Consider the following 12,482-nt stretch of genomic DNA (forward strand, 5'->3'; position numbering starts at 1 on the left):
GGACTCAGTGTATATAGCTGTGGGAAAAAAATAATGCAATTACTCTCACTTTTCTTCAGTATCCGTTTTCTCTATCTTTTTTCTTACTTGTTTGTTTCTTCCCATATTCCTGCTCCTCTGTAGCAGAGACAACAACAGATAACAATTAGAGGAACTGTTTCTGGAGGATATTGTACCATGGTGTTCCCACAGGTTATGTGGATCTAACTTTGGGTGTCATTAGTCTAGATTGCGTAGAAATCAGTGTAAAAGCAGTGTAATGATCTGAAGATGTTCCTCATGGCACTGAAAGAAAAATGGAAGATGGAGGCAATACATTAACACTGAGTTCTTTCCTACAAAAGGCTAGTTCTTTCGTTTGCTGAGTTGAGTCCCTTAGGTCAGATTTTTTTTCCAGTCTAAAGAAATCCAGTGTTTCTTTAGGATTTGGAAAACTGAAATAATCAGCCAAGAAGAGATTCATAATGCTGCTGTCCCATCACAATTAATCCCTGTGATGAAAATTGTAAGATAATACTAATTCCCTCAGGTTGAACACTGATTTTAGAAAGAGATAATTTGTGATTATCTAACCTCAGGCTATTCCCACAAACTTGGCAATATTTTTTGTGTTTGTTATTTCACCAACAAGGTCTTTGCCCCCACAGAGAAATAGTAAGCAGTCTGATTAGGGAGTTATATTTCAAAATTAATTTTGCTTTTGCTTCCCTCAGAAAGAGAAATGAATGAGCTGTTTGTTGATAAAACTACAGAGTTCCACTTCTTCAATGGAAATTTTAAGACTTTCTCCTCCATAATGTAAGACTATAAGACATGTGAGGTGAAATTAGAATTGTCTCTAGCTGGGATTCTTTCCTAGAGATTTTTTTCTAGAGCCGTATATTGAGAATTGAACATGGTTTTTTGTTTATAGAATTGCTTCCTTTTGCCTCTCATCATGAGTCAGTTTAAAGAAAACAGAAAAATAGTCTTATTTGCTCTTCAAATAGCTGACATTTGGAAATACAGTATGTGGAATATATGTGGAATTTTGAAAAGTTCTTCTAGTGGACTGGTGGATGGTTTTAGTTGTTGCTTAGATTCATAGTGTAAATAAGTCTACACAAGTTGTTAGAGGTTTTGGTCTCAACAAAACCTTTTGCTTTATAAGGCAGACAGATCTCTACACAATTTTCTCCCGCTTTCTTGGCAAGTACTGATCAGACATGTAAATGGAAGCGGTGCAAAATAATGCTATTTTCACCTCTTTTCTTGGCCTAATTTTAGATGTTTTTCAAATATGTTTTAATACAATAGGTCAAGTAGAAGCTGCTGCTTCTCTTCTTTAAAGAAGAGAAAACTACTAGTATTCAAGATTAGATTTGCCAAAGGTGGTTGGATTTCATAGACAAATCCAATTTTTCTTTGTATTTCAGGATACTGATCAGGTAACTGTACCAACCTAGTTTTCAGGTATTACTCATATAAAGAGTTCTCTTGAGGACAAGTTACAGTATTCTGGTCATCTATTATCCACAGATTAACCTTCTCTGAGGATTTTCACTTTTAGTTACTATGAATGAAATATATCTTCATATATAGGATCTTAAAATGATTTCAGAGGGCTTTGTATGTGCTCTGTTTGAATTTGTTTGCTAGTTCCATGAATGTACTAATGTGGCAAACTGGCCTTCTGTGATACTTGTATTTACTACAAAAGTGGGGAAATAGGACCTCTCTTTGTGAGGGAAGAAATTAGGTTTTGTCAGAAAGAACAGTGTTTGGACTGGACCTTTTCTCCAATCATCAGCTTTGTTTGATGCATCCATTGATTGTAAAATACAGGTGGTCCTCATTTAATGACAACTTGTTCAGCGACTGTTCGAACTTACAATGGCACTGAATGTCCTCATACTTACAGCCATTGCAGCATCCCATTGTCACATGATCACAATTGTGACCTTCTCTGTCAGCCTCTGACAAGCAAAATCAGTGGGGAAGGTGGCAGGATGTCAGAAGTTGCAGTCATGTGAGGTTGTCGTTTAACGACCCATGTGGTCCTTGCTTATCAATGGCAACTGGGACTGCTAGAACTGCTGTCGCTAAGTGACATGATCACATGGTTTTTCAACTTACTACTGCGTTGCTTAATGACAGGGTTTCTGGTTCCAATTAGCATCATTAAGTGAGGACTACCTGTACTGCAATAGACTCAGCTCAGTTGAGGATACACCTTTTGGCTCTGTTTGTCTATTGCTCTATTCTCTAGGAACAGATAGTTGAGCTTTCCATAAATTATCCTGATCAGCAAACAATTGACCCAACATTCCCTCCTATTTAAGATGAAATAGTGCTTCTATCATTGACTGTATTTTACTGTACTAGTAGGAAAGTGGAACAGGCATTTTTTAAGTACTTACTAGTTAGAAACTCTTCAGATCTTCTCCTTTGTCCATATGTTCTCAAGTTGTGCAATTTGTTCTGACTTGTTTTCTACTTGTATGGTTATTGCCACTGGTATTTTTATAGCTGAAGTCAAGTTTTATACTGAGAGGTTCCTGTCTTGGGAAATATATAAAATATATATTATCACTGCTTTGCTAGCTGATCAGATCCAGTTCACAGGAGTTTTGGTTCATGTACTTCAGTGCATTCATATGAGAATTAGATTGTTTGTCATTGAATTTTCTTATGCTTTGCTAAATAGGAACTGCATATTAGCATAACTATCGCCTTTTGCGTTGATCTTAATCTTCATTTTTTGTGTGATCTAAGGGTGCAGTATGAGGGATTCAGCTATTTGTTATTATTGATTCTAACTACAGTCTCTTATTTCATACAAACACATACATATGTAAGGTGCTGACTTTTATTTTAGAGAGGAATATGCGCATGATCCAAATTCAGGAGAATATGGCAGAACAGAAGACAATTAAGGATAAGCTGGAAAATGAACAGGAAAAACTTCATGTAGAATATAACAAGGTAAAGAATGTTGTTCCAGTCATGTGAAAATTATATGCTGTAGTTTACAAATTCTTAAAATATAACTGAAATTAGATTCAAAATTTACTGAACTCCCCGCCCCCAAAATTAAATCTTAAATTAAGCCCCAATGTTTCAATGGTCTTCATCCACAACTCAGTAATTTATTGAGAAGCATTCCTCTCATCTGAGAGCCAGTTTGGTCTAATGGTTAAGGTGCTGGGCTAGAAACCAGGAGACTGAGAGTTCTAGTCCCGCCTGAGGCATGAAAGCCGGCTGGGTGACCTTGGGCCAGTCACTCTCTCTCAGCCCAAGTCACCTCACAGGGTGGTTGCTGTGGGGAAAATAGGAGGAGGAAGGAGTATTAGGTATGTTGGCCACCTGGGGTTATTTATAAAAATAATAAAGGGATAGAAAATAAATAAAAATCAAAAATGACTATATCAGATTCTTGCACTTATCTTTGATTATTTTCAATGAAATGGGGCATTGAGACAAGGCACTATCAAAGAACACAAGGTAATTTCAAGAAGATGTTTCTCCCTTATTTGTAAGCACAAGACTACAGTGGAGTCCAGGACCCACAGTCAGTGCTGCATAACTCTTTGTTGGCATCAGTACCCATGCTTCTAGGGACAGTAGTGACTCTGCAGTTCAGAGGCCACATGTTTGCATTGCACTCTTAAAGCCTCTGCTACAGTCTTGAAGGTATGTAATATAAAATTTAAATATATAATGGTTTAAATACAATATTGTTTAAATATATGGTTAACTATAGAATTTAACCATTACAGATAAAATTACCATTTACTCCAGCTTTCAAACTGACATGCCTGTGCCTGTTGTGAATATGTCCCTATTTGTTGGAATTGTCAAAAAATAAGGAGTAGTCAGGAGGGGAGAATGTTACTCCAAGTTAAACCTGCAAGACTTAATGTGATTTTATATTTTCTTATTTCAAGCGTTCAGATTCATTGCACTGAAGTTTTGATTCCCAGTATAGAAATACTTGGCATTTCTTTACAGATGGAAATAACAGAGTGGAACTGTTGTGATGTTTCCTACTGCCATTATAATCTTATTGTCAGAGAAAATTATTTATGTTCTTTCTTACTAAGCAGATGGATGCCCCTGTTTTCTTTCTGGAGTTATGAATGGTTGATTAACTTTAGTGCTTTCACTTGCATTGACATGAAAGAACAATTTTATTATTTAATTACCTATGTTAGAAAAGGTACTGTAAGTAAAGAATGCCTCCTCCTGGAAGAGACATGCTAAATAATTTCTGCCTCTTTTTCAGTTATGTGAATCCTTAGAAGAACTTCAGAATATGAATGCAAAACTGCGAAATGAAGGGCAAGGAATGTGGGCTCTCCTGGGAAGAATAATTGGACAGGTTGGTCACCCCACTTTTTTTTTTCCTTGTTTATGTTTTTCAGGTCACATGATCCCTTGAAATATGCTTTTCTGTTTTTTACTGTCACTTTCGTTGGCTGGAAAGATACATTTGATAAAGTCTTGGCCTTTCTCCCGGAGGTAATGATTTCTGATTGAAATATATCTAGGGCTCCACAAGGTACTTGGGAACCTGTACCTTAATTTTGTTTTTGTTTTAGCTATCTTGTTTGCAAAATTCTTTCATTTGCTATAACTGATTGACCTGTCATTTGTGATGAAGCTAAACCTGAAGCATGAGTTAATCTAACCGTACTCCTCGCTGTCTTTTGTTGTTGTTTTTGAGTCATAGCAATTGAAGCTTCCAGACAAGCAGTTTTTGTTGGAGTAGATTGTTTTCCAGAGCTTCTTTTTGTGAATATACTACACCAACAATATTTTAAAATTAATTATCTATATGGAAATACTCTTTTTCTTTTTAAGGAAACACAATATCCTAAGGCACCAGTGGCTTTTTTATAGCAGTAATAGCTGAATACAGCATCCCATCATTTTTATATTCACTGTGTTGTAGGCATTTTTAAATAGATGGTTCCAATATTTAATTGTATTGTATTTTTAGCTACATTTAAAGAGTTAAGGGATCTTTTGTTTCCAGTTATCTACCTGTTCTCTCCCTCATTTCCACTTCTCTTATTTCTGAATGGTAGAATTTATATTTCCCCTATGTAACTGGCTACATTTTCAGACACTAATTTCTGTGGCTTGCTCTTTAGTACTTCTCATTTTAGCATTCACAAAATTAAACATACTGAATGAGTTAACAGAGTTCTCAAGAAAGTAGATGCAGTCTGTGATTTTCAATATGAAAAAACCTTAGATTTTTTTTAATTATGCAGGACATTATTTATCTTTTAAAATTATTTTAAAAAATAAAATAATGTCTTAAAAAAATTAGACCACAGGCCCGGAATAGTCTAATAAATAACCTTTAAGTTATGTTAACGGAAGAATTAACGATATTCACTTAAACGCTTATACAGTTCTGCTAAGCTGGCTGGTATATTTACTCTAATATGGTTTACTGGAAATCTATTACCGTAAGTGTAAGTTTCTTAATGGGAAATTTGTCCCTTTTAAAAAAAATAAATTAAAATTTACAAATGTGTTTCCTAGTGCAATTATTTAATAATGAGAATAAAAAGTAGTAGTTTGATTTGCACAGCTTGCATGACACTTTTTTCCAGTTGGTTGAACAGATGCAGGCCCCCAGGGCCACTGAGAAATGACTTTGATAGATGGTTGCTGTCTGTGAAGCGAGCACACTGCAGATTAGTAGAAACCCGAAGAGAATCTCTCCTGCTTTGTGGAGAGTTTGGTCCAATAAGATAATTTTTCTAATTAACCTATGGAGCACCACTGTAGCAGAGATGCTGAAGAAAATAAACTGCTCCAGTATTCTTTTGTGAAGTATAGTGGATTTTTCTTTTTTCTTTTTCCTTTTAACCTTCTAAACCAGCTTGTCCTTGCCTGTCTCTCTTAAAGCTTTCTCTGTTAAAAGGGAAAAAAGTTAAAAAGCCAGGGCATTAATGTCTCTGGCCTTTTTTTTCCCCCTATAGCACTGAAAAATATGCGAATGCAGTTTCATTTCTCAGAAGATATTTGGGGACAGAAAATGTGGCATAGTCACATTTGTGACTTGACAGTTTTTCTAAGTTTTGACATCTCAGTTTTTTTGAGTGCTGACTAGAAAATACAGGGATATGTTCATTGTATATTTGTCTCACCAATATTTCTATATTTCATGAAACCCCACAGAAACTGAATATACCAGCAATTTTGCGAGCACCCAAGGAGAGAAAGCCCAGTAAAAAAGAAGGTGGAACCCATAAGACTGCAACCCTTCCAGCAGTACTTTATAGGCAAGTAGCAGCAATACTCTCTTGTGCTTGTTGGGAGAGCAAACTGCGTAATTGAAAAATAAACTTTTTTAGATCATATGAAAAACCATAAATTTGAAGTTGAAAAAAGCAAATCTTTTCTGTTCTCTCCCCATCCACTTCTTTTCTAACAACTTGGTTGATTAAGAGACTTGGAAAATAAAAGATTTACAAATATTAGTGCCTTGGCTTTGATTATGTGTCTCAGGCCAATATAGCCACTATTGCTTTTAACAAATTTTAAATTTCTGTTTCAATCAACTGGTTATATTTTTTCTTCCATTGCTTTATATTTCTAGATGCCACAGTGATTTGCTATGTAACTTGACTGTTTGTTTGTTTTATTTATACTTAAAGCTAGGATGTTAACTACCGATTGACTCCAGTTTGAAAGAAAATTTACTTTATACCTGAATTATTGAGATCCATTTGATATTAAAATTTTATGAACAACCTCCAATAGAAAAGACTGAACAGAATTGCTGTGGACTTTGAATCTAATCTTCCTTTTTAATAAACACATGTATTTTAAAACTTATTAACATAGATACTCATTGTTACACATACATAATTCTTTTTATTATTTGGTGCCCTGATTAGTACTTAAGTGGCAGTCCTTAGGGAATCCCAGGACTGAAGCTGAGAAATGGAGAAAGGCAATGGCAAGCCATTTCTGTATTCTTGCAAAGAAAATAATGTGGAAGTCACTAGGAGTTGAGTTTTACTCAGAGACTTTATTTTGTACATATATACTTACCTATCTAAGTATAAATGTTCAACGCCTATGAACAATTATTAGGAATATAATACATACCTTGTCTGATCAGACCATTCTTCTCCACAAACTGAGGTCTATCAGTAGTTTGCTAGATATTTTCAGAAAGTAGTAGCCATTTCCACCTGGCTCTTTCCAACATTTTATAATAAAAATATTCAACTCTTAAATATCTAAATAATTAATTTTCATGGTTAATAGCCATTAATATAGCTTTCCTCCTAATTGATTGATTTATTCATTTACTCACTCACTGACTTATTTTCTTAGAAATGTGCATTAATGAATCTATAATGATTCATGTATTCCCTGGCAATATGGCTAAAATTATAAACGAATCAAAGTTAGCTTGGATTTGAAATTGGTCACATATTTTTAAAATTTCAAGAACTTCAAGATAGTAACAATCTTTTAAAATGCCCCAGTAAACAAGAATATTTTAATTACCTGCTTAAAATCTGCTTATTCATAAGGACCTCTGGATTCTACCCCGTATTAACTTTGAGACAGTTTAGCACAGTACATGCATTTTCTCAAATGAAACCTTTTCCTGCATTTCCAAGTTGTGGGATTTGCAAGAAGAACCATGATCAGCACCTCCTTTTGCTGTGTGATACTTGTAAACTCCATTATCATCTTGGATGTCTGGACCCTCCACTTTCAAGGATGCCAAGGAAGACTAAAAACAGTTACTGGTAAGAATATTATAAATGTATTCTCCTATTTCCTTGGGGATTAAAAAATAAGATCATACCACATGGGAATCTGAAGTTTTTTTATGCGAAGTTTTTAATTTAAATCTTACTGGACAGTTCCTCAAAAGTTTTATACACATTTTGTTTCCATAGCAATTCTGATGCTTGAAATTTTGCAAAACTGAGGTCCCTTCTTTTGTAACTTTATTGTGGCTTGGGAGGTTTTTTAAATTACTCTGAACTAATGTAAACACGTCACTGATTTCTTTTCCTGGAAGTTAACTTTTAGAACTTTTCTGTCCCAGGTAGGGGAAATAATACTTACCATAACTATGGTTAATGTTAACCAAAGTTCTGTTTAATGAATCTGTCCACAATGACCAGTAAGTTAAGGTTTGAGGTCTCCTTCATACCTTCCCTTAATTTCATAAAATTGACAGAATGTATTTAATGTCGTTAATAATAGGCTATGTAGAAAAAGGAAAAGATAATAGTGGTAAAGGAAAAAAAGAGATATTTTGATACTATTTTCTATTGATCTGGCTCTTGTCCTTACATTCTGGCCAAAAGAAGATTTCAGAAGAAATCTTAGCTCAAAACAGCATCAGCCCTTCTGTTGTATTTTAGCAGAAGGCTAATGTGTTTGAAGGGTGTATAGGGCAGTCTCCTAATATTATGGAAAACTCCAGCAGGCCATTCATTGATGTGGTATTGTCATCAGAAGTGGCAGGGCTGATTATATTTTTTTGCCTTTATTTTCTTTTTTTTCAGGGTTTTAAGGATGGAGATAGGAGCAGAAGGTCTCTAAGAGACAAACCCTGAAAAATAGGCTGAAATGATGTGATAGAGGGTTGTTTAAACTTCAAGAACTGTCTTCCATTTTAAAGTTATTCATCTTTCAATACAGAGGTTACAAATAAGGGCCACTGACTTGAAGATCAAACTCATTTAGATTAACTCCATTAATTTCAACATCTTTGCTGTGACCGAATTTTTAAGACTCCACCCTGCATTATATACCTACTTAGAGACTGGTGGATAGTGGCATAAAAATTAATGGTAAATAATATATAAATAAATAAATACCAACATAGTGCAAGTAAATTGAATATACGTATTGAGTTATTCCAATATGTTGTGGGATTGAATATATACATGTGGAACTATTGTACGTTATCTGGATTTTTTAAAAAATGCTTTGGTTCAGTAATAGTGAATACTGAAGCTAACTTTCAGTGACCAGATTAAATTGAATAGTAATTCACTGATTTTATTCTCCCTTTTAGTCATATTAAAAAGGTTCTTTTAAAAGCCATCTGATCAAGAAGAAATAAACTGAACATCCCAGTGGTAAAAAGTCAAGGAGGTAGAAGGCCTATTATTTCCAAAAGCTCCATGTATTTGCTACAAATTTCATGCTTCAGCTACATTTACGATCAGAAACTTGGCTTTCACTTTTAATTTAACTGAGGTATATTCAGTGTGATGGGATTATAACAGAGAAATTGAGACTTATTGATTGCATCTGTTTCATCTTTAAATGTGTCTTTGAAATTCTTTTCAAAATCAGAAGAGTCTAAAAAGTTCTGTTGAAGTTTGCGTTAGAAATGTGAAGTTCCAAAACAATATCCCCGCTATTCATAGTGCACTTACTATTTGATTATGTCTTTTTCATTTACCCTTGGAAGGTCATATTTCTTGGAGAAGGAAGAAAAAAATACATAAAGTACAAAATTCTGATTTATTTTTTACTATTGATGGAATTTGTAATGAAGTGTATAGTAATAATACTTATATTGGAAATACATATTATTTGTTGTAAAACAAATTCAGTTTGGAAAGATAATGGTCTTCTAATAGATTTTTGCTAGAATACTTTTCCAGCTCAAAGAATTATTGAGATTATGTATATATATAGCCAGCAAGTAAATCCCCAGAAGTGTGGATTTCAAGGCACAGAATTTCCCTGCCTGCATGGCCATTGCTGATTAGTTCTGGATATTAAAGTCCACCTTCCATGTTGAGGAAGACTGGCATAAGCAATACAAGCGAAATGCTTTATAACCATCATCCATCCATCCATCTATCCATCAAAATAGTTCAGTAATTTGGAATGCAGATAAAACTGAATTTATTTACTTTAGTATTACAATACTCTTGTAATACTCCTTCATGCACAGTTTTCGTTTAATTGTATTACAGAGCAGCTGTTAAGATACAGTAGGGGCCAAGGATCTGACTGACGTTACATGTTCATAAGCTAAGCTCAGTTAAACTTGTCTAGTATTTGGATCGGATTCTGCTAGGGAATACCAGGGATGTGGGTTAGACTGGGAAGTTGAAAAACAAAAGAAGAAAGTAGCAAAGCACTTTAGTATTGCTGCCAAGAAGACTGCATGGGTGTGTTCATGAAGCCACCAAGAATTGAACTTGACCTAAAGAAGACTTTACCTTCCTTTATTCCTTGTTATTTGTTATGAAGCTGCCTGCTACAAATGTGATGAGTAGTAGGTGCATTTGTGTCTCTGCATAATGTTTCTCCCTTTGGCTTTTAAAACACTTGATTTAGAAAAGTGTTTGCAGGCATACTCTTGGAGTTATGGTAGTGTCGCCTGGGATACTGCAAATTTGTTTTAATTTAAATAGTACATTAAAATAGAGGTAGATTCCATCTAAACAAAGACATTTTGTATGGGCAGTGGTCTTAATATCAGAGACTTTAACTGACTAATCTTTGTAGCTACGTTTGTGGTACTGACAGAAATATCTTCCAAGTAATATATTCCAAATAATTAATTTTATGTAAGCACACAAGAAAATGTTTATGTTTACTTTCTGTTAACTGCTGTCTCTCAGCTTTCTTTCATGAGACTCCAGATTTATGTTAAACTATCTCTCCTCCTTTTGTAAAATGCCTGTTTTAAAATTGGGATTCTTGCCATCTTTAATTTGAAGTGATTAATTGACCCCTGACAGACAACCAAGGTGATTCAGCTCATCTTTCTCCCAGAGAGCAAATTCATTATGGGAGATATTATTTGTGAGGAAGAAGCTGTAGCTAATGAAAAAAGAGATCATATATCTTTTAAATAAATAAGTAAAGCTTGGTGGGGATGGGAGTGGAACAATGGCATTTGGCCCATTATCTTTTTTTTCACATGTACTGAGACCGTATGCTGCTTTTGTGAGTACCTCTAAAAAAAATAAGCAGTTTAAATCAACAGATTGCTACATCACGGGATCTTTTGTTCAAGAAAAAAAAGTAAGGAAGGGATTCTTATTTTATGTTCAAATGTTCTCTATATTTGGAGCTCTTTTGCTTTCTAAACATGATCTTTTTTTCATCTTTGGCTTTTTTTTTTTTCCAGCCTCCATGCTTTTGCTTTGGAAGCTGCTAAATTCAGTTTGAGTTTCTTTATATTTTGTCTTTCCAGGCAGTGTTCAGAATGTGACCAAGCAGGTAGCAGTGACATGGAAGCAGACATTGCCATGGAAACTTTACCAGATGGAACTAAGCGATCAAGGAGGCAGATTAAGGAGCCAGTAAAATTTGTTCCGCAGGATGTACCCCCAGAACCAAAGAAGATTCCTATCAGAAACACGGTAAATGACAGCTGAGGCAGGATACACATATAAGCCTTTTTGTTTTAATCCAAAAGTTTAAGTGTCAAGTATCTCAGTGTGGAAAATGTAAAACTGCTTAAAAATAATAACTTATTGCTAGGTTATAGTATAAAATATGAAATATTTTGGGATCAGAAGCTGGTTTAACCATGAAAAATAAAACAAATATTGAGTTTTTTCTTACATTTATTTCATATATTCTGCAGACTGTTTTCCTTTTGAGCAAATAAGCATGTCAGAATTTAAAACATTAAGTAAACAAAAATGATCCCTATGAATTCCTAGCAGTAAGTAATAAATTATCTTATTTTGTTTGCATGCGTAAGTTTTCACTCTTTGTGTAGAGATAGACTTTGATGTGACATCACTGTTAAATAAGAATTTTCTCATTGTGCATTCTGAAATGTCACATGTTCAAACTATGCCATGTGAATATCTGCAATTCAAATATAGTGGAAAGCTTTCAAGTCTCTTTTTTGCTGACAGAATATTTCTGTTTTTTAAGTTACTTAGCTGAGTCATTAGTAGTTATGCATCTTTGCTAGCGAAGAAAATAATTTCAGAATAGTGGATGTGTTTATGAGATGGTTCTTCCCCACCTATTTGCTAATATAGACATATTTTACTTGATCTATAGGATTTGAGGAGCGAACAGTTGTCTCTCTCTGTGCAGTGATGCTGAATTGCTTGATACTTAAAAACTAGATGTGAGAAGTAATTTTTATATTTATCCAGTAATTTTGTTTCATAACAACATATTTTATATGCTGTAACTAATCTATTTTTAATGAGGTCTTGCCATATTTGCTTGTCAAAGTTAGACAATAAACTTGAGTCACTTAAATCCCTCATTCTGGGATGCTTCTGTGGTTTGCTGCCTTGACAAGATTAACCTTCTTTGTATAATCTGTGGCCTGCTATGGGTGATTAAGTGCTGTTTTATGGAAAATGTTCTCTGTATAGTACTATCTTATATTGCCTTTATTAATGTATAGCAACATTCCATCTTACAGTTTAAGAAATAGTAGGGAATACTGTTCAAGAAATAAGCACTTTGTATTCTATTTTGTCAGGTTCCTTTTTAAAAAC

The 12,482-nt window shown here is 34.3% G+C and overlaps 1 protein-coding gene across 14 annotated transcripts in view; it reads left to right on the forward strand.

Moving 5' to 3' along the window:
* Positions 1 to 12,482, forward strand: part of PHF14 (PHD finger protein 14) — a 144,224-nt gene that overhangs the window by 37,140 nt on the left and 94,602 nt on the right. For all 14 annotated transcript variants that reach the window (XR_010067945.1, XR_010067946.1, XR_010067944.1 and 11 more), the window contains exons 10-14: positions 2,858 to 2,964; positions 4,265 to 4,360; positions 6,178 to 6,281; positions 7,638 to 7,769; positions 11,204 to 11,372. Coding sequence is in view for 8 of the 14 variants with exons in the window: in XM_063303699.1 (XP_063159769.1) it covers positions 2,858 to 2,964; positions 4,265 to 4,360; positions 6,178 to 6,281; positions 7,638 to 7,769; positions 11,204 to 11,372 (608 nt within the window). In the remaining 6 variants the exon portion in view is untranslated. The remainder of the gene's footprint in view (positions 1 to 2,857; positions 2,965 to 4,264; positions 4,361 to 6,177; positions 6,282 to 7,637; positions 7,770 to 11,203; positions 11,373 to 12,482) is intronic.

Source organism: Candoia aspera, chromosome 4, assembly GCF_035149785.1.
Source record: "Candoia aspera isolate rCanAsp1 chromosome 4, rCanAsp1.hap2, whole genome shotgun sequence".
NCBI lineage: Eukaryota > Metazoa > Chordata > Lepidosauria > Squamata > Boidae > Candoia > Candoia aspera.